The sequence below is a fragment of the Mustela nivalis genome (genome assembly GCF_964662115.1).
Source record: "Mustela nivalis genome assembly, chromosome: 1".
NCBI lineage: Eukaryota > Metazoa > Chordata > Mammalia > Carnivora > Mustelidae > Mustela > Mustela nivalis.
This window is the reverse complement of record NC_139020.1, coordinates 205,746,348-205,772,943: the sequence shown is the minus strand read 5'-3', so window position 1 is coordinate 205,772,943 and position 26,596 is coordinate 205,746,348. Positions and strand designations below refer to the sequence as shown.

The window sequence follows — 26,596 nt, the reverse complement described above, 5'->3', positions numbered from 1 at the left end:
GAACACTGAGAAAATAAAATAACGCTTTAAAACTATACCTAAATAAATAATATACTACATATTCTGCACTTTTTCCACTTTATGTTTCTGAGAATTGCTTATATTGATACATGTTTATTTTGTTTTTCATTTTCACTGCTATAGTGTAAGATTCCATTGTATGAATACAGTGTTTTTGTTTTTTTTTTTTTTTTTTTCATTTCTCTGGGAAAAAAAAAACTGGAAAAAATACTATGATATTTTATTTCAGAATAAACAGATTTATGTAGTCCTTTGAATAAGTGAGAATGCCCAAATATTTCACATCTGAGGTTGAGAATGACTTTGAGGAGGTAGAGAAATGACAAAAGAATAATCTGCTGTATACCAGAGCTATCAAAAGGCTTAATAAAACAAGTTATGAACATTTTTCAGCGAGGTCAAAAGAAAGGAAAGATCCTCGAAAAACATAGAGGAGGCATGTTCGACTTTCACATTCTGGTCAAAGTTTTGCCTCACACTTTGGGCCCGGCAGTCATGGACACTTCTTCAGTCCCAGGACAACTGGCCCTTTTAGAGCTGCCACCTCAGAGAATCTCATCAGAGCCTCCTTTATGTCTTTGTTCCTCAGGCTGTAGATGAAGGGGTTCAGCATGGGTGTCACCACCGTATACATCACTGAGGCCACTGCACTTGCATGGGAGCTCTGGGTAGCAGTAGAGCTAAAGTACACGCCTAGGCTCGTACAATAAAATAAGGAGACAACTGACAGGTGAGATGTACAGGTGGAAAAGGCTTTGTACTTGCCCTGAGCTGAAGAGATCCCAAGTATGGAGGAAACTATCTTAGAATAAGAGTAGAGGATCCCAAGGAAGGGACCACCAGCCAGGAACATAACTGCAAAATACATCACCACGTTATTGAGAAAGGTGTCAGAGCAGGCAAGCTGGATCATCTGATTGAGTTCACAGAAAAAGTGGGGGATTTCCACCTCTGTACAGAATGACAGCCGCAACGCCATTAAGGTTTCTAACAAGGCATGCAGGATACTTAGGATCCAGGACATCAGAACAAGCAGTCCACAGAGCTGGGGGTTCATGATGACTGTGTAGTGCAGGGGGTGACAGATAGCCACAAAACGATCATAAGCCATCACAGTCAGGAGAAAAATGTCTAACCCTGCAAAGAGTTGGAAAAAGTACATCTGTGTAAAGCAGCCTGCAAAGGTTATAACTTTTCTCTCTGTTTGTATATTCACCAGCATCTTGGGGATGGTGGTGGAGGTAACACAGATGTCTGTGAAGGACAGGTTGGCCAGGAAGAAGTACATGGGGGAGTGGAGGTGGGAGTCAGAGGTGAAAGCCAGGATAATGAGTAGGTTTCCAAGCACAGTGATCAGGTACATGGAGAGGAAAAGCCCAAATATGAGGAGCTGCACTTCAGTTTCCTCTGAAAATCCCAGAAGAAGAAACTCTGAAACTCCTGTAATATTCCCTGACTCCATCTGTTGGTGGTAACTAAAAGCATATAGAAAAACAAATGACTAATTTTCACACAAACAAGCATTCATGATCTGGCATGACTGTTAACCACTTACACTTTAGAGTCGGGAAGTTAAATTCAGTATATGCGGTGGGTCTCATACCATTAGGGCATCACATCCAAAATTCTGTTTCCACCTCTGTCTGTTCCTCAAGCATAAAGGAAATTCTCATTTTATTGAGAATGTTTTGCATCCCTTGAGGAATACATTCTGAGTATTGACCTTGTTCTAGGCACTGTTTGGGTGATGAATACAAGGTACTGATAAACAATTTCCTTATAATTCTATGATAGAGAGAGATTTTATGAATACATATAATGTCAGATGGTGACAGAAGCTGTGAAGACAGGAAAGCAGGCATAAGGAGAGACTTGATGAGGTGTTATTCTTTTACTGGATGTCCACACAAGACCTGCAAAGAAGGTGACATGTGAATAGGACCTCAAGGGAGATAGGAAGGGAGATTGAGGTTATCTAAGGAAGAGTTTTTTTCCAATAGGGACAAGGCTCAGTGTCAAGGCCCCAAGGAAGCTGCTTGATTCAGAAAATCAAGGCTCAAAAGAAAGCCAGAGTGTCGAAGGGGAAGAGGCATGAGGGACGATGATGAGAAATGGTGGCAGTACGTGTTGGGGAATGAAGCTGCCACTCTGCACCAGCTGAAACTTCAAGATATGGGGAATCCTTCATTTTACTGATTTTGTAGGACTTTCTTAATTTTGTTATAAAGATATCCCATGAGTCGAAATGGACACCCCCATTAGTAACTTCTGTTGCTTGAGTTCTGGCCTCTGTCAATAAATGAGCCCTGGTACCCCTGCTCTGAGGACTGGCCCCAGTTCACAACACACACACACACACACACACACACACACACACACACTCGCATACACACACAATCACACACACATACACACACACTTTCTGGGCTACTGGCTGCCGTGCCTTTTTCACCCCCCAGCTACACTAGTTAGGCCAGCAGTGGATGCATGTCAAGCTCACCAGATCTTGATATCTCTCCCCTAAAGATGGCAGAAATGATACCCAGGAATTCCTATGGACAAATAAACTAGGCGATACCTATCAGTATGCTAATTTTCTGATATCATCTTAAAGAGACAAGAGCAATCTGATCAGTAAAGACAGAGAGAAAAGGGAGGAGCGACATGGACATGAGAGGAAACAAAACAAAACAAAACAAAACAACCAGATCAAATAGTGCAGGTGCCCCCAAAATACGAACCACGAGGAAGAAAAAGCATCTTTGGTTCTGGTGACACTCCTGCTCTCGTTAGATTCCTTGATACCCAGAAAAAAAAATAAAGAATCTAAAAGATAAAAGTAGTAACATTTTCATGGTGTAAAACATGTGATAGATGGAATGCTCTGAGTGAAAATGGGCAAAAGGTATAAACCAACACTTCAGAACAGGAAATGTACAAGGTAGAACAGCAGGTAGGCTGTTTTAATACCAAGAAGCAGAAGGTTTGCTTTCCCAGTGGCTAGTTCATCTTTTTTTCCCTAATTTTTTATTTTTTCAGCATAACAGTATTCATTATTTTTGCACCACACCCAGGGTTCCATGCAATCCGTGCCCTCTCTGATACCCACCACCTGGATCCCCCAATCTTCCACTCCCCACCCCTTCAAAACCCTCAGATTGTTTTTCAGAGTCCATAGTCTCTCATGGTTCACCTCCTTTCCAATTTCCCTCAACTCCCTTCTCCTTTCCATCTCCCCTTGTCCTCCATACTATTTGTTATGTTCCATAAATAAGTGAAACCATATGATAATTTTCTCTCTCTGCTTGACTTATTTTACTCAGCATAATCTCTTCGAGTCCCATCCATGTTGCTACAAAAGTTGGGTATTCATCCTTTCTGATGGAGGCATAACACTCCAGAGTGTATATGGACCACATCTTCCTTATCCACTCGTCCGTTGAAGGGCATCTTGGTTCTTTCCACAGTTTAGTCCATCTTTATTTGACCAATTTCTCTTTATTTGGCCTGATGAGTTTGGGAGCTAAATCAGACTTCTTCCTCATTTGTCTTGTGTGACATTTTTAAAATTTGTTATTCCTCTCTCTGCTTGGCTCATTTAACTTAGTTTAATCTCTTTCAGTCCTGTCCATTTTGATACAAAAATTGGGTTTGCATCTTCTCACAGAGGCATAATTCTCCATTGTATATATGGACCATATCTTTGTCCCTTTTTAGGTTTTTATTTAATTCAAGTTAGTTGACAGAAAATGTAATATTAGGTACATGTTCATCATAAAGTGATTCAAAACATCCATATAGCACCTGGTGCTCACTACAAGTGCCTTCCTCAATCCCCATCACCTGTTTTTCCCCCCATCCTCCACCATCTTTCTTCTGGTAATCAGGGGTGTTTCTCTTTGATTAAGAGTCCATTTCTTGATTTTCCTCTCTTTCTTTTTCCCTTTGCTTATTTGCTTTGTTTCTTAAATTCCACGTATGTCTGAAATCATGTGGTCTTTTTCTTTCCCTGATTGATTTATTTCACTTAGCATGATACTCTCTAGATCCATTGGTGTCATTGCAAATGACAAAATTTCATTCTCTTTTAGGCTGACTACTATATATACCACTTCTTCTTTTCCATTCATCTCTCCATGGACACTTGGATTGCTTCCATAATTTGGCTATTATATATACTGATGCTTAAATACCGGGGTGCATGAATCCCCTTTGAATTAGTATTTTTGTATTCTTTGGGTAAATCCCTAGCAGTGCAAATGCTGTATCATAGGGTAGTTCTATTTTTAACTTTCTGAGGAAACCCCATACTGTTTTTCAGAGCTCTGACAACATTTTACATTTCTAGCAACATTGCAAGAGGTTTCCTCTTTTCCACTTCCTCGCAACACCTGTGGTTTCTTGTGTTGCAACAGGTATGAGGTGATATGTCATTACAATTTCTATTTCTGTTTCCATGATGAGATATTTTGAGCATCTTTTCATGAGTCAGTTGTCCATCTGTATGTCTTCTTTGGAAAACTGTCTATTCATTTCTTCTGCACATTTCTTAACTGGTTATTTCTGCTTTGGTTGAGTTCCAAAATTCTCTATAGATTTTTGCATATTTACCCTTAATCAGCTATGTCATTTGCAAATATCTTCTCTTATTCTGTAGGTTGCTCTAATGGTATTTACCCAAAGCATACAAAAACACGAATTCAAAGGAGTACATGCACTCTGGTGCTTTTAGCAGTATTATCAACAATAAATAAACTGTGGAGAGAGCCCAAATGTCCACCAACTGGTGACTGGATAAAGAATATGCGGGTATGTATATATACAATGGTATAATACTCAGCCACCAAGAGGAATTCTCTTACCCCGTACACAAAGATAAACTCAAAATGGATAAAAGACATCAACATGAGACAGGAATCCCTCAGAATCCTAGAGGAGAATATAGGCAGTAACCTCTTCGATATCAGCCACAGCAGCTTATCTCAAGATATGTCTCCAAAGGCAAAAGGAAGAAAACCGAAAATAAACTTTTGGGACTTCATCAAGATGAATAGCTTCTGTACAGCAAAGAAAACAGTCAACAAAACGAAGAGGCAATCCATGAAATGGGAGAAGATATTTGCAAATGACAGTACAGACAAAAGGTTGATCAAAGATCTATAAAGAACCCCTCAAACTCAACACACACAAAACAGACATATAAAAAAATGGGCAGAAGATATGAACTGACACTTTTCCAATGGAGACGTACAAATGACTATCAGACACATGAAAAAATGTTCATCATCACTAGCCATCAAGGAGATTCAAATCAAAACCACATTGAGATACCACTTTACACCAGTTAGAATGGCCAAAATTAGCAAGACAGGAAACAACGTGTGTTGGAGGGGATGTGGAGAAAGGGGAACCCTCTTCCACTTTTGGTGGGAATACAAGTTGGTGCAGCCACTTTGGAGAACAGTGTGGAGATTCCTCAAGAAATTAAAAATAGAGCTTCCCTATGACCCTGCTATTGCACTCCTGGGTATTTACCCCAAAGATACAGATGTCATGAAAAGAAGGGCCATCTGAACCCTAATGTTTATAGCAGCAATGGCCATGGTCGCCAAACTATGGAAAGAACCAAGATGCCCTTCAACAGACGAATGGATAAGGAAGATGTGGTCCATATACACTCTGGAGTATTATGCCTCCATCAGAAAGGATGAATCCCTAACTTTTGTAGCTACACGGACGGGACTGGAAGAGATTATGCTGAGTGAAATAAGTCAAGCAGAGAGAGTCAATTATCATATGGTTTCACTTATTTGTGGAGCATAACAAATAGCATGGAGGAAAAAGGGGAGATGCGGAGGAGAAGGGAGTTGAGGGAAATTGGAAGGGAGGTGAACCATGAGAGACTATGGACTCTGAAAAACAATCTGAGGGTTTTGAAGGGGTGGGGGGTGGCAGGTTGTAGGACGCAGGTGTTGGGTATTGACAAGGGCACAGATTGCATGGAGCAATGGGTGTGGTGCAAAAACAATGAATACTGTTACGCTGAAAAGAAATTAAAAAAAAAAAAAAGAAGATGGGCACATATATATACAATGGAATAATATTCAGCCACCAAGAGGAATGAAATCGTGCCATTTACAGTGACCTGGATGGAGTTAGAGAGTATTATGGTAAGTGAAGTAGCTCAGTCAGAGAAAGACAAGTACCATATGATTTCACTTGTGTGTGGAATTTAAGAAACAAAGAAAATGAAGGTAGGGGAAAAAGGAGAGGATAATCAGGAAGAAGACCCTTAACTATAGAGAACAAACTGAGGGTTATTGGAGAGATGTGAACTTGGGGATAGGTGAAATAGTTGATGGTGATGAAGAAGGCCACCTGTGGTTATGAGCACCCTGATGTTGTACAGAAGTATCGAGTCACTCAGTTCTACATCTGATACTAATATTGCACTGTATTCTTACTAACTGCAATTTATATAAAAGCATGGAGAACAAATAAATTGCTATAGAATTCAATGATGAAGAAAGAAGATAGAGATAAAAAAATAAAATCATATACCATGTCAGATGGTGACCAGTGGTGCTATGAAGGAAAAAAAATAATCAGTATAAAAAGGAGTAGTTAATAGGAGTTCAGGAAGATCTGCAAAGAAGGTGGCATTTTAAGAGGGGTTTCCAGAAAGACAAAGCATGAGGCAGAAGGTTATCTAGTAGTGTGTATCAGCAGAGAAAACAGAGCAATGACCCTCCAGAAGGCACTTTCTTCACATAGGCAAATATCAAAATGAAGTCAATGTGTGAGAGAATGAGCAAGAGGGAGAGTGATGACAGGTGGTGGCAGAGAATGTTGAGGAATGAGATGGCCTTCCTGCCAGAGGGAATACTTCCTCCACATGATGTTCTTTGCATTTTATTAATTGTGTTTCAAGGAGTTCTGGGAATGGAGATAGATCCCTTCCTTATTTCCATCTGTTGGTTAACATTATGGCATTTAAGGACCACATATTTAAGTATACAAACTCAGGTACCATTGCCCTGATGATTTTTTAAGCCCCACAACACACACACACACACACACACACCTACACACACACGCGCACACACAACTCACATACAGATGCACAAAGTGCATTCTGACCTCCTGGCACTGTGTTACTACCATGCTTTTCTCACCCCGGGCACAATAATGTTGAAAGAAATGATACAAGGCAAGCTGTCAACATCAGATTACCGTTACCCTGAAGAATGTGTAAATAGTACATAAATTCTAGTTAATAGGCCTCCCAAGGACATGGAAACATGAGCTCCACTATAATACAATAATCTTGTGTCCTGTACTTACAGAACATAAAAAAGCAATTCCAGACATACAGAGAGGAAAGGGGAAAAAAATCTAATAAGTTCAGGGGGTCCCTGAAAGACTGGGATGAGCAGAAATCTTCCCTGGTTCTGGCAGCATTCCAGCCCTGGGTCACATCCCCTGATGCCAAGAATAATTAACAACAAAAGAAAAAAATGCATCCAAACAAGAAACGAGTTGTATTTTTATGATGTCAAAATATTTTACTGTAGAAAAATGTGCAAAGAGAATAAACCTGCAATTTAGAACAGAATATACACAATGTAGAGCAGTAAAGGGGATTTTTAAAGATGAAGTAATAAAAGGCAATTTCAAATGTTTTTAAATGCAAAACTTTTGGAACCAGAAAACCAGGTTTTGAATGTTAGATCTACCACATGTAAGTTCTTTGAACTTGGGAAAGACAACCAATACATTCCAAATTGAATGTCCTTACTCAAATAGTGGGGATAGCAGTATCCATCCTCCTAAGGTGGCAGACATCATTAGTCAGTATATGTAAACAGTTTACCATATAGTTCTTTCCTGAAAGTAAATGAGTGATTATCACACCAGTAAAGAGATTTGGCTGGCTTTTTTTCTTCCACCTCACAAATGTGAATATAGTTTCAACAACTCTTAGTAATGAAGTATTGCAAAGTGAGGCGGATTAGCATACCCCTTTTTGTATATTAAATACAATTTTTATGTGAATAGTCACCTTGAGAGAGATGCTGAGAAATGCATGTAAATATAGAACTGCTGTTGCAAAGAAATAGCTGACTGCATGGGTCTGGGGCTTTCTATAAATACAGAACGTACTCAAAACCACCAAATGGTATTAAGTTCACAGCTCACATATCCAATCCTAATACTCTGTTTTCCTGCTCCCCTTACCAGCAAACTCATTGGATATATTCTAATTTCATTGGAACAACTTTAGGTCCTCCATTCCCTTTCCCTGTCTTCTCCAACTGGTCTTCCATTCCAACCACATATTGTCAACAATGTCTGTATTGCTGAGTCCAATGGACACTTCTCTTTTGAAGACACTATGTAAATAATCATAAATGATTCTACCTTGTAAATGAGTCTTAGGTGACCTCAGGCAAAACTTATCTGACTCCTTTCTCTCCAAACTTTTCCTGAAATACCTTCTGAGCTCTCAGACTCACTGGATGGTGTCTATAAGATGAAAGTCTCTATGTGAAGGTCCAAATTTTTCCCTGGATGGCTGATGGAGATGAAAGTTCTTTTTCTAGAAAGGATAACAGGAAGCAGCCTGGGTCCTCCAGGCAGGCTTAGGAACCCCAAAGCAACAACCATGTCTGGGTGATTCCAAGGATTCCCTTGCTTAAGTTCTACAGCAGAGGAGATATTTACAGCTCCCTGTTTCTGATCATTAGGTACTGTTTCCATTGTTACTCCAACCACATAACACTTCTTTCTCAGTGGGCCACTGATGTGGACAGAAAGGAAACATTCCCTGCTGAGACTCTGTTCCCAGGAGACCATATTAGAAGTCAGGTGAATCCAGTTTTGTAGTCCTCATACTCATGAACTTGCCTGCCTTCTAGAGATCTAAACTCCTTGCACATCCCTTTAACCTTGAGATGATATTGAATTGTTTTAGTTGAGGGTTTAATTTACCAGTTATAGCTTTGGGGTGATGTTAATAAATAAGCCGTGTGTTCCTTTTCATGTGTGAAATAAATTCTGTGTTTGATTTTTCAAAATGAAGGTTCCTAAGTGGACAGCAAATACACCACTAAAAAGACTTTCAGTGTGCAGAATAATGTCCTCAAAAATATTTCCACATCTTGATCTACAGAATCTGTGGATATGTCTTGTCATGGCAAGGGAGAATTGAAGTTGCAAATGGTATTAACATTAATAGTCAGCTGACCCTAAGATAAAGTTATTCTGATTACCCAGGTGGACTCAATAGATTACAAGGGTAATGCAAATGTGGAAGAGGGAGACAGAACCCTTGGGGTCAGAGAAAGATTTTGAGGTGCTATGTTTCTGGCTTTGTAGATAAAAGGAAGACACATGAGCCAGGGAGTACAGGTGGCTCTACACCTGGAATAGACAAGAAAACATATTCACTCCCAAACCTCTAGACTGAACACTCTTCTGCAGACAGTGATTTTAGCCCAGGGAGACCTGTTTCAGACTTGTGACTTCCAGAACTATGAGAAAATAAATTGATTTTTTTAAAGGCAGAACCATGGTAATTTGTTACAACCACAATAAAAATCTAATCCAGACATTTATCCAATAACACTTTGTTCAAGGTTAATGAATTCTGCCTTGGATCTTATTCATTTATATTATCTTGGATAATGATATTTGGTATTGAGATCCCAGTTTAAGTAGAAGAAGAAATCTGAAGTCACTTTGGAGTTGTTCAAACCCAATAGCTGGTTCAGAAAAATAAATCTTCCATGCCATAAATCACACGGACTTACAGGAACTAAGATAGAAAAATTGAATCATTAGGGCCACTTGTTCTATGTTAAATATTTGTATCAAAATGTTTACATAGTTTTAGTTTCACATTAATCCAAAGTTTCATTCTCTTTATTCTTATCCTATCCTAGTTTCTCTCAAGTTTGCTTGTGATATGAAAGATATCTTAATAATGAATCTGTACATGTGTATATGAGTGCCAATGTTTATTTGAAAGAAACATGTATAGACACACATGTATAAACACACACACACACACACACACACACACACACACACGTGTCTCCACATTGAATATTTTGATTTCAGCAAAGGCAGTCGTAAGATAGAAATATAATGCAATATAGGCTTTTCTCAAAAAACAGGAAAAGTCTGAAATACAAGACCTAACATTACACCTGAAGGAGGTTGATAAAAAAAAAAAGAACAACAAATAAACCCTATATTCAGCAGAAGAAGAAAAATATGAATGATTATAGCTGAAATCAATGATATATTAATCTAAGAAATATTAGGACAGATTGATGAAACTAGGAATTGGTTCTTTGAAGGAATTAATGTGATAAATAAAACCCTAGCCAAATTGATCAAAATGAAAAATAGAAAGCACCCAAACAAATGAATCACAAATGGATACAAAGGGCCAACAGACACATGAAAAAAGTGTTCAACATCACTTGACATTGGGGAAATACAAATCAAAACCACGATGATATACTACCTCACACCAGTCAGAATGGCTAAAATTAACAAGTTAGGAAACAATGAATGTCAGTGAGGATGAGGAGAAAGGGGAATGTGCAATTATTCTTAGAAAATATTTTGTAAGCCCTAAGGGGTGATTGTGGAAGCAGAGGAAATATCAGCAGTGTTCCTGTTTTTGGACTATTGAATGCAATAGCCTGGCAGGAGCAGGATCCCTCAATCCCCAGAGCCTGGGCATAGATTAAGTGCTATGAAGGAATGTAATCCTCAGCACTCCCTTCCTGCATTTGACGATTGCCAGACAAACATCCTGCACCACCCTTATTCCATGATTGATTCCCTGAGTGACTACACATAAGAGAGAGGCTGCTTTATGGGTTCAAAATATTTACTATCCATTCATACTCCTTTCCCATGCTTTGAGGTATCTCTCCTTGCTTTTCGGATAAAAAACAAAATAAAAGCTCTGTGCAGGACTCAGCTGCTGGTGCTCTCCCTTGCAGAGGCATCCATGCACAGCCACTCAGATTGGTGTCCGAGTACTTTATTTCAGTACATGATGACAGGGGAATCCTCTTGCACCATTGGTGGGAATATAAGCTGGAACTGCAACTCTGAAGACAGTTCGGAAGTTACTCAAGAAGTTAAATATAGAGGTACCCTATGACATAGCATTTGTACTACTAGGTATTTACCCAAATGATACAAGTGTGATCTGAAAGGATGCCTGCACCCCAATGTTTGTAGTAACATTATCCACAATAGCGAACTATTGAATCTATGGAATCTATGGAAAGATCACAGATGTCCATCGAAAGATAAATGGATAAAGAAGATGTGAGTGTGTGTGTCTGTATGTGTGTGTGTGTGTGTGTGTGAGTGTATCACACAGCCATCAAAAGGGATGACATCTTCTTTTTTTTAGATTTGCTTCTTGTTTTTTTTTAATTTATTTTTTTATTTGTTTTCAGCATAACAGTATTCATTTTCACCACACCCAGTGCTCCATGCAATCCGTGCTCTCTATAATACCCACCACATGGTATTTTTTCTAGAAAAAATAAAAATAAAAATAAATTAAAGTTGTATCTATGAAGTAGTGGCAGTTGTTCTCTTGTCGTCTTCCCCCTCCCCGGTTTGGCTTTCTGGGGAGGGGCCTGCTGCATGGGTTTTCAGGCAGTGTTTCCTGAATTAAGTCCTCCTGTCCCCACAAGGGGACTGTGAAGAAACCGATTTTTCAGGCTTTTGTCCTCTGGAGGTGTTTGTGTGTGTTTGTTTGTTTTCTCTCCCCTTGTCAGCTCTTGATGGTTTTTGGAGGTTTAGAGGAAAGCAAACTGCACCCGGACCTCCCTCTCAGAGAAAAGCTTCCATCTGTTTCCCTCTTGGTGCTGCAGAGCACATAAGTTCCCCCTTGGCCAATGACAGAGCACCTTCCCAGTTGCGGTCCCTGGGGTACAGGAACTCCTACTTTTACCCAAAACCACAACAGCGGTGGCTGTCTAGGCAGCACCAGACCTCCAGAGAGGTTCCAAGCAGTGATCACTCACCGAGATTTTCCTGCTGGTCAGGGCTGGGAGTACTCAGGCTTTCAAGGACCTAGAGGTCCTGCCTGGCGCCTGCGCGGACCTCACTCAGGGAAGGGTGTTGGGCACGATTCAGGCTCTGATAGCATAGCGTAGCATATGCACAGAAAGGCTGTGTTTCTGCCGGCTGGCGAGCTCCCAGCCACACATGGGAGCCACATCCCATGTGCCCTCAGGCACACTTACTCGTGTCTCGCACTCTCTCTGGCTCAGCACCAGGGGTGGCTGTCCTCGGACTAGGGACTTAAGCCCCTGTCCTTAACAGCCCTGATTCCCACAATTTCCCCCTCATGGTCTTTTGCTCTTTTTTTAAGTAATTTAATTATTTTCAGCATAACAGTATTCATTATTTATTCACCACACCCAGTGCTCCATGGAATCCGTGCCCTCTATAATACTCAACACCTGGTACCACAGCCTCCCCCCGCCCCCGACACTTCAAACCCCTCAGATTGTTTTTCAGAGTCCATAGTCTCTCATGGTTCACCTCCCCTTCCAATTTAACACAACTCCATTCTCCTCTCTAACTCCCCATGTCCTCCAGGCTATTTGTTATGCTCCACAAATAAGTGAAACCATATGATAATTGACTCTCTCTGCTTGACTTATTTCACTCAGCAAATCTCTTCCAGTCCCATCCATGTTGCTAAAAAAGTTGGGGATTCATCCTTTCTGATGGAGGCATGATACTCCATAGTGTATATGGACCACATCTTCCTTATCCATTCGTCCGTTGAAGGGCATCTTGGTTCTTTCCACAGTTTGGCGACCGTGGCCATTGCTGCTATAAACATTGGGGTTCAGATGGCTCTTATTTTCATGACATCTGTATCTTTGGGGTAAATACCCAGGAGTGCATTGCAGAGGCATGGGGAAGTTCTATTTTTAATTTCTTGAGGAATCTCCACACTGTTCTCCAAAGAGGCTGCACCAACTTGCATTCCCACCAACAGTGGAAGAGGGTTCCCCTTTATCCACATCCTCTCCAACACATGTTGTTTCCTGTTTTGTTAATTTTGGGCATTCTAACTGGTAAGGTAATATCTCAATGTGGTTTTAATTTGAATCTCCCTGAGGGCTAATGATGATGAACATTTTTTCATATGTCTGATAGCTATTTGTATGTCTTCATTGGAGAAGTGTCTGTTCATATCTTCTGCCCATTTTTTGATATGATTGTCTGTTTGTGTGTGTTGAGTTTGAGGAGTTCATTATAGATCTTGGATATCAGCCTACTGTCATTTGAAAATATCTTCTCCCATTCCATGGGTTGCCTCTTTGTTTTCTTGACTGTTTCCTTCATCAAAAGCATTTTTTTTTTTGATATGATTGTCTGTTTTGTGTGTGTTGAGTTTGAGGAGTTCATTATTGATCCTGGATATCAACCTTTTGTCTGTACTGTCATTTGCAAATATCTTCTCTCATTCAGTGGGTTGCCTCTTTGTTTTCTTGACTGTTTCTTTTGCTGTGCAGAAGCTTTTGATTTTGATGAAGTCCCAAAAGTTTATTTTAGCTTTTGTTTTCTTTGCCTTTGGACACATATCTTGAAAGAAGTTGCTGTGGCTGATATCAAAGAGGTTACTGCCTATGTTCTCCTCTAGGATTTTGATGGATTCCTGTCTCACATTGAAGTCTTTTATCCATTTTGATTTTATCTTTATGTACAGTGTAAGAGAATGGTCCAGTTTCATTCTTCTACATATAGCTGTCCAGTTTTCTCAGCACTATTTATTGAAAAGACTGTCTTTTTCCCACTGTATATTTTTTTCCTGTTTTGTCGAAGATTAATTGACCATAGAGTTGAGGGTCCATATTGGGGCTCTCTACTCTGTTCCACTGGTCTATGTGTCTGTTTTTATGCCAGTACCATGCTGTCTTGGTGATCACAGCTTTGTAATAAATCTTGAAATCAGGTAACGTGATGCCCCCAGCTTTACTTTTGTTTTTCAACATTTCCTTAGCCTTTCGGGGTCTCTTATAATTCCATACAAATTTTTGGATTATCTCCATCCATTTTGAATGTCAATCTTGCTGGATAAAGTATTCTTTCCTGCCTTTTCTTCTCATTTAGTGCCCTGAATACATCTTTCCAGCCTTTCTGGCTTGCCAGGCTCTGTGGACAGGTCTGACATTATTCTGATGGGCTTTCCTCTGTAAGTAAGATGGCTCTTTGCCCTAGCGGCTTTCAAGAGATTATACCTACAATTATATTTCCTGTATTTGACCATCAGGTGTGTGATGTTTTTATGGAATGTATAATCTTGGGTGGAGACCGTTCAGCCTCTAGTACATGAACACTGGTTCCATTGGCGAAATTGGGAAAATTTTCATGAAGGACTTATTCCACTATATCTTCTAGACTTCTTTCTTTTTTTTCCTTTTCAGGGATTCCAATAATTCTGATGTTGGAACGTTTCATGGCATTATTTATTTTCCTGATTCTGTTTTCATGGTTTCTAAGCTGTTTGTTCCAGGCTTCCTCCTCATCCTTCCTCCCTATCTGTTTGTTCTCCACATCACTAATTCTATCTTCTGTCTCAGTTACCCTAGTTTTGAGAGAGTTTAGATTAGATTGGAACTCGTTGAGAGCATTGTGAACTTCCTCCCTGGTAGATTTAAACTCCGCTCTAACATTGTGAACATCATCTCTCGTCGCTTTCAGCTCGGCCCTAATCAATTCTGTTTGGTCATCCATGGCTTTCTCCAACCTAGCTATTGCCTGGATAATTGTTAGCCTAAATTCTCTTTCCGACATTTTGTCTATGTTTATAGCCATTAGCTCTGTTGCAGAAGGTCCATCCTCTGTATTTTTCTTCTGTTGGGCATTCCTCTTCCTAGACATTTTTGTGGGAGATGACAGAACAGATGTAGCTGGATGTATCAACTGTGGTGCAGTCAAGGTGCACCTTGGAACACTTCTGAGCAATCAGGATTCCCCACCCAAACGAGAGACAAAAGAAAAGAAAAAGAAAAAGAAAAAAAGAGAGAAAGAGAGAGAGAGAGAGAGAGAGAGAGTCAGGAAAGAAAGGGAAAATGAAAGAGAAGGTTCAGCCCAGATGGGCCCCAAGGTAAGATTTATGATTAGACAAACAAAAACAGACAAACAAAAAGACTGATAAAATTATATGACAAGACTATATATATATATATATATATATATATATATATATGCAAATAAAGGAAGAACCTCGTCATAAGAACCCCCAAGTGTAAGATTTATATACTATCAGGACAACCACAAAAGCACAGAAACACTGGTGGAAGAAAAAGATGGGAGAGTGGTTATAAATTTTTAGTGTGTGCTAGGAAGCTTGTTTTGATTTCCTGGATGTATCTTGATATCTTTGTTAAAGGACTCAACTTTCCTAAGATAAAGGGGGATTAAAAATTGGTTTACCTATAGGGGTAGTATTGATTGAGGAAAGGGGATTACTTTGAAGTTTAACTCCAAATGAATATTAGAAGATAAATATAAAAAGGAATAAACTAGACTAAACTAAACTAAATTTAAAAATAGGTATTCAAAAATTAGAAATGCAAAAGAAAAACATAGGTGTATGTATCAAAAAGTTCAGGTTAGATGGGTATTATGGAATTTGATGTACTGTACAGCTCGCTGTGATGGTAAATAGGTTAAAAAATTACCTATGTATATATATAAAAAAAAGAACCAGAATAGTGGGAATGAGTGAAAAATAAAAAATTTTCCTGTGAAGTAGTGGTTGTTCTCTTGTAGTCCTTTTTTTTCTCTCTCTCTTTTTTTTTCTTTCCTGGTTTGTTTTCAGGCGAGGGGCCTGCCATGTGGGTTTTCAGTCAATCATGTTCCCTGAGTTAAGTCCTCCCGCCCCCCTCAAGGGGGTGGGCTCTGAGGAAACTGGTTTTTTTCAGGCTTTTGTTCTCTGGCGGTTTTTATGTTTGTTCACTTTTTTTTTCCTCTCACTTTGGCCGCTTTTGATGGTTTTTGTAGTTTTAGAGGAAAACAAACCGCACTCTGACCTCCCTCTCAGAGAGAAGCCTCAGTCTGGCTGCAGCACCTAAATAAGTTCCTCCTTGGCCGCTGGCAGAGCAGGTTCCAAGTCAAGGTCCCTGGGGACACAGGATCTTTTGATTGTACCCAAAGCCAAGGCAGTGGCGGCAGTCTGGGCAGCTCCAGACCACCAGAGAGGTTCCAAGCAGCAATCACACACTACAATTTTCCCGCTGGCCTGGGCTGGGAGTGCCTTGTCTTTCTGGGTCTAAGAGTGCTGGGCTTACATGCACCAATTTCAGGGGAGGCTGTGGGTCACGCGCAGGTCTCAGACTCTGAGAACGGGGCGCAGGTCTGAAAGCACCAGGCTGGGCCTTTGCACACCTCTTTGGGGGGAGAGTTTGGTGGGTGCATCTTAGGCTCTGAAACAATGGGCGCAGGCTGGGCCTTTGTACCTCTTTCAAGGGAGTATCTCAGGCTCTATAGCAGGGCTCGCGCTTTCTGCTATCTGGCATGGCTCCCATCCCCTCACTGGAAATGGACCCCACATGTTATCGGGTGCGCTGGTGGCTTAGGGACCAAGACCTGGTTTCTCTGCCACACTCTCTCTGCCTCAGCACCAGGGGAGGCTGTCCTGGGACTGGGGACTTAAGCCCCTGTCCCTAGCCACCCCGAGATGTTCCCACTCAGCTTTACCTGCCCACTGGTGTCTTCTGTCCCTGTAGAGATCCAGACGTGTATAGTTCTGATCTCAGGCTGATTTCATGGGTGATCGGAGTTCTTTGGTAGGTAATCAGCTCACTTTGGGGTGCCGGCTGAAAAGGCGCCTCCTTCTACTTCCCCGTCATCTTGTCTCCTGATCTTTTGCTCTTTTTGAGTGCTTTCAACCAGACTCCAAGTTAATGCTGGGCCCAGTTGCAAGGCACTCTCATATTGGGGTATTACTTTCCAATTGGTCACTTCTGGTGGCTCCATCCCCCTTTTGTTTATCTTTGGATATCAGTCTGTCGTTCCCACTCTGCTTTACCTGTCCACTGGTGTCTTCTGCCCCTGTAGAGATCCAGACATATATAATTCTAATCTCAGGCTGATTTCATGGGTGTTTGGAGTTCTTTGGTAGATAATCAGCTCACTCTAGGGTATAGGTTGTAAAGGCACCTCCTCCTAGTTCTCTGCCTTATTTATTATATTTAATTAATTAAATTAAATTAAATTAAATTAAATATAATATTAAATTAACTATAATAAATATTTATAAAAATAAATAGATTTTAAAATTTCTATAAATTCTATTGCATGACTCGGGGTCAGATCTGGAGCACAGTTAGCTGAGTCATACATAAAGTGGTGTGGCAGCTCTCTTCCAATTGTGAAAAAGCAAACATTCACATGTGGATATTAAAATAATGAAATTAAATTAAGACAATTCATATGTGATAAGATCATTTTTGTATACTAGAAGCTTAGTCTACATATATCAAAGGAGTAAAATGACATAAATTTGTTCAAGACAGGGAGGAGTCAAGATGGCGGAGAAGTAGCAAGCTGAGACTGCTTCAGCTAGCCGGAGATCAGCTAGATAGCTTATCTAAAGATTGCAAACACCTGAAAATCCATCGGCAGACCGAAGAGAAGAAGAACAGCAATTCTGGAAACAGAAAAACAACCGCTTTCTGAAAGGTAGGACCGGCGGAGAAGTGAATCTAAAGCGATGGGAAGATAGACCCCGGGGGGAGGGGCCGGCTCCCGGCAAGCGGCGGAGCAACCGCGCACAAAATCAGGACTTTTAAAAGTCTGTTCCACTGAGGGACATCGCTCCAGAGGCTAAACCGGGGCGAAGCCCACGCGGGGTCAGCGTGGCCTCAGGTCCCGCAGGGTCACAGAAGGATCGGGGGTGTCTGAGTGTCGCATAGCTTGCGGGTATTGGAACGGGAAAGCCGGCTACAGAAACAGAGCCGACAGTAAGCTCACAGCTCGGTGTTACCTTGAACCGATCGCAGGCTCGGTGAGCTCGGAGCGCGGCCGGAGGTCAGGCAGACGGGAATAACTGGGCGCTGTTCTCTGAGGATGCACTGAGGAGTGGGGCCCTGGGCTTTCGGCTCCTCCGGGCCGGAGACCAGGAGGCCGCCATTTGTGTTCCCGTCCTCCGGAACTCTACGGAAAGCGCTCAGGGAACAAAAGCTCCTGAAAGCAAACCCGAGCGGATTACTCACCCCGGCCCCGGGTAAGGGAGGTGCAATTCCGCCTGGGGCAAAGACACTTGAGAATCACTACAACAGGCCCCTCCCCCAGAAGATCAACAAGAAATCCAGCCGAGACCAGGTTCACCTACCAAGGAGTGCGGTTTCAATACCAAGGAGAGCAGCAGAATTCCAGAGGAGGAGAAAGCCAAGCACGGAACTCATGGCTTTTTTCCTGTGATTTTTTTTTTAGTCTTGCAGTTAATTTAATTTTTTCTTTTTCATTTTTTTTTTTTCTTTTTCTTCTCACCTTCGGGTAAAATTTTTTTTTTTTTTAACTGTTACCTTTTTCTTTTTTAACGATTTTTTACTAGTTTATCTAATATATATATTTTTTCTTTTTTACATTTTTCTCAGGTGTTTTCTTTTTTTAAAAAAATTTTTTTTTCTTTTCTTTTTTTTTCTTTCTTTCTTTTTGAACCTCTTTTTATCCCCTTTCTCCCCACTCACGATTTTGGATCTCTTCTAATTTAGTTAAAGCATATTTTTCTGGGGTTGTTGCCACCCTTTTAGTATTTTACTTGCCCCTTCATTTACTCTTATCTGGCCAAAATGACAAGACGTAAAAACTCAACACAAAAAAAAGAACAAGAGGCAGTACCGAAGGCTAGGGACCTAATCAATACAGACATCGGTAATATGTCAGATCTAGAGTTCAGAATGACAATTCTCAAGGTTCTAGCCGGGCTCGAAAAAGGCATGGAAGATATTAGAGAAACCCTCTCGAGAGATATAAAAGCCCTTTCTGGAGAAATAAAAGAACTAAAATCTAACCAAGTTGAAATCAAAAAAGCTATTAATGAGGTGCAATCAAAAATGGAGGCTCTAACTGCTAGGATAAATGAGGCAGAAGAAAGAATTAGTGATATAGAAGACCAAATGACAGAGAATAAAGAAGCTGAGCAAAAGAGGGACAAACAGCTACTGGACACGAGGGGAGAATTCGAGAATTAAGTGACACCATAAGACGAAACAACATTAGAATAATTGGGATTCCAGAAGAAGAAGAAAGAGAGAGGGGAGCAGAAGGTATACTGGAGAGAATTATTGGGGAGAATTTCCCCAATATGGCAAAGGGAACGAGCATCAAAATTCAGGAGGTTCAGAGAACGCCCCTCAAAATCAATAAGAATAGGCCCACACCCCGTCACCTAATAGTAAAATTTACAAGTCTCAGTGACAAAGAGAAAATCCTGAAAGCAGCCCGGGAAAAGAAGTCTGTAACATACAATGGTAAAAATATAAGATTGGCAGCTGACTTATCCACAGAGACCTGGCAGGCCAGAAAGAGCTGGCATGATATTTTTAGAGCACTAAACGAGAAAAACATGCAGCCCAGAATACTATATCCAGCTAGGCTATCATTGAAAATAGAAGGAGAGATTAAAAGCTTCCAGGACAAACAACAACTGAAAGAATTTGCAAATACCAAACCAGCTCTACAGGAAATATTGAAAGGGGTCCTCTAAGCGAAGAGAGAGCCTACAAGTGGTAGATCAGAAAGGAACAGAGACCATATACAATAACAGTCACCTTACAGGCAATACAATGGCACTAAATTCATATCTCTCAATAGTTACCCTAAATGTGAATGGGCTAAATGCCCCTGTCAAAAGACACAGGGTATCAGAATGGATAAAAAAACAAAACCCATCTATATGTTGCCTCCAAGAAACTCATTTTAAGCCCGAAGACACCTCCAGATTTAAAGTGAGGGGGTGGAAAAGAATTTACCATGCTAATGGACATCAGAAGAAAGCAGGAGTGGCAATCCTTATATCAGATCAATTAGATTTTAAGCCAAAGACTATAATAAGAGATGAGGAAGGACACTATATCATACTCAAAGGGTCTGTCCAACAAGAAGATTTAACAATTTTAAATATCTATGCCCCCAACGTGGGAGCAGCCAACTATATAAACCAATTAATAACAAAATCAAAGAAACACATCAACAACAATACAATAATAGTAGGGGACTTTAACACTCCCCTCACTGAAATGGACAGGTCATCCAAGCAAAAGATCAGCAAGGAAATAAAGGCCTTAAACGACACACTGGACCAGATGGACATCACAGATATATTCAGAACATTTCATCCCAAAGCAACAGAATACACATTCTTCTCTAGTGCACATGGAACATTCTCCAGAATAGATCACATCCTCGGTCCTAAATCAGGACTCAACCGGTATCAAAAGATTGGGATCATTCCCTGCATATTTTCAGACCACAATGCTCTAAAGCTAGAACTCAACCACAAAAGGAAGTTTGGAAAGAACCCAAATACATGGAGACTAAACAGTATCCTTCTAAAGAATGAATGGGTCAACCGGGAAATTAAAGAAGAATTGAAAAAAATCATGGAAACAAATGATAATGAAAATACAACGGTTCAAAATCTGTGGGACACAATAAAGGCAGTCCTGAGAGGAAAATATATAGCGGTACAAGCCTTTCTCAAGAAACAAGAAAGGTCTCAGGTACACAACCTAACCCTACACCTAAAGGAGCTGGAGAAAGAACAAGAAAGAAACCCTAAGCCCAGAAGGAGAAGAGAAATCATAAAGATCAGAGCAGAAATCAATGAAATAGAAACCAAAAAAACAATAGAAAAAATCAACGAAAGTAGGAGCTGGTTCTTTGAAAGAATTAATAAAATTGATAAACCCCTGGCCCGACTTATCAAAAAGAAAAGAGAAAGGACCCAAATAAATAAAATCATGAATGAAAGAGGAGAGATCACAACTAACACCAAAGAAATACAAACTATTATAAGAACATACTATGAGCAACTCTACGGCAATAAATTTGACAATCTGGAAGAAATGGATGCATTCCTAGAAACATATAAACTACCACAACTGAACCAGGAAGAAATAGAAAGCCTGAACAGACCCATAACCAGTAAGGAAATTGAAACAGTCATTAACAATCTCCAAACAAACAAAAGCCCAGGGCCAGATGGCTTCCCGGGGGAATTCTACCAAACATTTAAAGAAGAACTAATTCCTATTCTCCTGAAACTGTTCCAAAAAATAGAAATGGAAGGAAAACTTCCAAACTCATTTTATGAGGCCAGCATCACCTTGATCCCAAAACCAGACAAGGATCCCACCAAAAAAGAGAGCTATAGACCGATATCCTTGATGAACACAGATGCGAAAATACTCAACAAAATACTAGCCAATAGGATTCAACAGTACATTAAAAAGATTATTCACCACGACCAAGTGGGATTTATTCCAGGGCTGCAAGGTTGGTTCAACATCCGCAAATCAGTCAATGTGATACAACACATCAATAAAAGAAAGAACAAGAACCATATGATACTTTCAATAGATGCTGAAAAAGCATTTGACAAAGTACAGCATCCCTTCCTGATCAAAACTCTTCAAAGTGTAGGGATAGAGGGCACATACCTCAATATCATCAAAGCCATCTATGAAAAACCCATCGCAAATATCATTCTCAATGGAGAAAAACTGAAAGCTTTTCTGCTAAGGTCAGGAACACGGCAGGGATGTCCATTATCACCACTGCTATTCAACATAGTACTAGAGGTCCTAGCCTCAGCAATCAGACAACAAAAGGAAATTAAAGGCATCCAAATCGGCAAAGAAGAAGTCAAATTATCACTCTTCGCAGATGATATGATACTATATGTGGAAAACCCAAAAGACTCCACTCCAAAACTGCTAGAACTTATACAGGAATTCAGTAAAGTGTCAGGATATAAAATCAATGCACAGAAATCAGTTGCATTTCTCTACACCAAGAGCAAGACAGAAGAAAGAGATATTAAGGAGTCAATCCCATTTACAATTGCATCCAAAACCATAAGATACCTAGGAATAAACCTAACCAAAGAGACACAGAATCTATACTCAGAAAACTATAAAGTACTCATGAAAGAAATTGAGGAAGACACAAAGAAATGGAAAAATGTTCCATGCTCCTGGATTGGAAGAATAAATATTGTGAAAATGTCTATGCTACCTAAAGCAATCTACACATTTAATGCAATTCCTATCAAAGTACCATTCATCTTTTTCAAAGAAATGGAACAAATAATGCTAAAATTTATATGGAACCAGAAAAGACCTCGAATAGCCAAAGGGATATTGAAAAAGAAAGCCAACGTTGGTGGCATCACAATTCCGGACTTCAAGCTCTATTACAAAGCTGTCATCATCAAGACAGCATGGTACTGGCACAAAAACAGACACATAGATCAATGGAACAGAATAGAGAGCCCAGAAATAGACCCTCAAATCTATGGTCAACTAATCTTCGACAAAGCAGGAAAGAATGTCCAATGGAAAAAAGACAGCCTCTTCAATAAATGGTGCTGGGAAAATTGGACAGCCACATGTAGAAAAATGAAATTGGACCATTTCCTTACACCACACACAAAAATAGACTCAAAATGGATGAAGGACCTCAATGTGCGAAAGGAATCCATCAAAATCCTTGAGGAGAACACAGGCAGCAACCTCTTCGACCTCTGCCGCAGCAACATCTTCCTAGGAACAACGCAAAAGGCAAGGGAAGCAAGGGAAAAAATGAACTATTGGGATTTCATCAAGATCAAAAGCTTTTGCACAGCAAAGGAAACAGTTAACAAAATCAAAAGACAACTGACAGAATGGGAGAAGATATTTGCAAACGACATATCAGATAAAGGACTAGTGTCCAGAATCTATAAAGAACTTAGCAAACTCAACACCCAAAGAACAAATAATCCAATCAAGAAATGGGCAGAGGACATGAACAGACATTTCTGCAAAGAAGACATCCAGATGGCCAACAGACACATGAAAAAGTGCTCCATATCACTCGGCATCAGGGAAATACAAATCAAAACCACAATGAGATATCACCTCACACCAGTCAGAATGGCTAAAATCAACAAGTCAGGAAATGACAGATGCTGGCGAGGATGTGGAGAAAGGGGAACCCTCCTACACTGTTGGTGGGAATGCAAGCTGGTGCAGCCACTCTGGAAAACAGCATGGAGGTTCCTCAGAATGTTGAAAATAGAACTGCCCTATGACCCAGCAATTGCACTATTGGGTGTTTACCCTAAAGATACAAATGTAGTGATCCAAAGGGGCACATGCACCCGAATGTTTATAGCAGCAATGTCCACAATAGCCAAACTATGGAAAGAACCTAGATGTCCATCCACAGATGAATGGATCAAGAAGATGTGGTATATATACACAATGGAATACTATGCAGCCATCAAAAAAAATGAAATCTTGCCATTTGCGACAACATGGATGGAACTAGAGCGTATCATGCTTAGCGAAATAAGTCAAGCAGAGAAAGACAACTATCATATGATCTCCCTGATATGAGGAAGTGGTGATGCAACATGGAGGCTTAAGTGGGCAGGAGAAGAATAAATGAAACAAGATGGGATTGGGAGGGAGACAAACCATAAGTGACTCTTAATCTCACAAAACAAACTGAGGGTTGCTGGGGGGAGGGGGTTTGGGAGAAGGGGGTGGGATTATGGACATTGGGGAGGGTGTGTGCTTTGGTGAGTGCTGTGAAGTGTGTAGACCTGGTGATTCACAGACCTGTACCCCTGGGGATAAAAATATATGTTTATAAAAAATAAAAAGTTAAAAAAAAAATTTGTTCAAGACAAAAGAACACTACAGCCATATACCTCAAAAATGAGCCTTAGAAACACAATGTAGAGATTTTCTCATGACTGAGGACTCAAAAACAGATCTGCTGAAATCAGAACAACTACCTATAATACAATCCCTTCAATAATAAAGACATTATATGAATGAATTTTATTTTAGCATGCTTCCTATGCAGCAATAGCTAACTGGTACAGTAATCAAATCAGGCAGAAAAGACATTTGTTATAATCTGATCCTTGTATTCTAGGCATTCATTCTGATAATTGAAGGTAGCCTCCATGAGTACTCTTTTTGTGAAATTCATTTCATGTGACTGTATAAAAAATGACTCCATTGGATGTGTCTGGGTGGCTCAGAGAGTTAAGCACCTGCCTTTGGCTAAAGCCATGATCTCCAGATCCTGAAATCAAGCCCCACATTGGCCTCCCCACTCAGTGGGAAGTCTGCTTCTCCCTCTCCTTCTGCCTTTCCCCCTTCTTGTGCTCTCTCTATCTCTCTCAAGTGAATAAATAAAATCTTTAAAAAATGACTCCATTGAGACCCTTTTTCAGTAATATGGAAGGGTGGGAAGGACATGTATGTGGGTCCAAAACCTGTGACTCTGAATAACATAGCTGGACAGGATACCAAGCTTGCTGGTGAGTCATCCTGCGATTATAAAGATCATACTTAGTGGATGATACTGATATAGTTCATTCACTACCCCTTTTATGGTTATGGCAAAATTTCAAAGAGTGGGAAATATTTCATTTTGAGAAATGGAAAGAATCATATTTGTATGTAGCACTAGAAATTTTCAATCAGAAATGAGAATAATTTAAACTACAAACATGCGTTCAGTCTTTAATATTAGTGAAAATATACCTTACAGATGGAAACTGATATTCCATTTTTCAGAGAGTAGGTGGAATATATGATGTAATATCTTGCTTCATCATCCTTAAAATAAAGTGAGATTCTAAGACTGTATTATGTCAATCAATATATTCCATATTTGTATTTCTGTGTAGATTCTACTTGGAGACATGTATTCTATTGTTATTTCTTTAACCGGAGACTATGGTAGGCATGGTGGATAGAAGCTGTGTAACAACAGGATCCTAATATATATAAAAAACTCCATGATCAGCTACAACCACCAGTATGTCCAATTCTGCATTCTCAGAAAGAGCAGTTAAGGTAGAGATATAAAAAGGAATGATGTTCAGAAAAGTGAAGCATAGTAGTTTCAGATTTTTCTCTGTTATAAACTTACATAAATAGCTGTGGTGGCCAAGAGTAGATTTCCCATAGGAGTAGTATGTCAAACCAAATAAATAATACTCACTATGATGTATTTTATTTAAGAAGAAATTACCTTAACACATCCATGTAGTCCTTTGAATAAGTGAAAATTTCCAAATATTTAAAATCTAAAGTTAGGATTACCATTGAAAGTAAGAAAATAACAAAGGAAAGTCTCTTGGATATCAGAGATACCACAAAACTTAATGAAGTAATTTACATAAATTATAGAGGGGGCAAAATAAAAGAAAAGTAATTCCCAGAAAAAAAATAGAGAGGGCATGTTCCACTTCCTGAATCTAATTTTTAAAAAAAATGTCAACACTTGGCTCAGGCTATGTTCTTGGTGATTCTGCACAATTTTTCATACCCAGGACAATTGGTCCTTTTAGACCTTCCCTCCCAGAGAATCTCACCAAAGCCTCCTTTATGTCTTTGTTCCTGAGGCTGTAGATGAAGGGATTCAGCATGGGCATGGCCACGGTGTACATGACTGAGGCTACTACACTTGAGTGGGATCCATGGTTAGCAGCAGAGCTAAGGTATACTCCTAGACTTGTACAATAAAATAAAAAGACAACTGAGAGGTGAGATGCACAGGTGGAAAATGCTTTATACTTGCCCTGAGCTGATGAGATCCCATATATGGAGGAAATTATCTTACAGTAAGAGTAAATGATCCCTGCAAAGGGAACAACAGCCAGCAGCATAACTGCAAAATACATCGCTATGTTATTGAGAAAGGTGTCAGAACATGCAAGTTGTATCATCTGTTTGAGTTCACAGAAAAAGTGAGGGATTTTTAAGACTCTACAGAAGGACAGACGCAACACCATTGAGGTTTGTAATGTGGAATGCAAGACACTCAGGAACCAGGACACCAGAACCAGCAGTCCGCAGAGCCAGGAGTTCATGATGATCGTGTAGTTTAGTGGATGACAGATGGCCACAAAGCGGTCATAAGCCATCACAGTCAAGAGAAAGTTGTCTAATCCTACAAAGAGAGTGAAAAAATACATCTGGCTGAGGCAGCCTTCATAAGTGATCACTTTACTCTGAGTCTGGATGTTCCACAGCATCTTGGGGATGGTGGTGGAGGTGAAACAGATGTCAGAGAAGGAGAGGTTGGAGAGGAAGAAGTACATGGGTGTGTGGAGGTGGGAGTCAGAGTTGACAGTCAGAATGATGAGCAGGTTTCCAAACACAGTGATCAGGTACATAAAGAGGAAAAGCCCAAAAATGATGGGCTGCAGTTCTGGTTCCTCTGATAATCCCAAAAGAAGAAACTCTGAAATTCCTGTGTAGTTTCCTGGATCCAT

General features: G+C 40.1%; 1 protein-coding gene across 2 annotated transcripts; it reads right to left on the bottom strand.

Annotated features, from left to right (window-relative positions):
• Positions 1–514: 514 nt before the first annotated feature.
• On the bottom strand, positions 515–26,596 carry LOC309852923 (olfactory receptor-like protein OLF4; the record flags this gene model as incomplete). Of its 2 annotated transcripts, XM_082710455.1 has the most annotated exons (2): positions 515–1,411; positions 26,522–26,596. In XM_082710455.1, 2 exons carry the CDS (start codon positions 26,594–26,596, stop codon positions 515–517), a joined length of 972 nt encoding a protein of 323 aa, XP_082566581.1. The 2 variants fall into 2 exon arrangements, with proteins under 2 accessions (XP_082566581.1, XP_082566580.1); XM_082710454.1 differs by lacking the exon at positions 26,522–26,596 and having other exon boundaries at positions 515–1,483.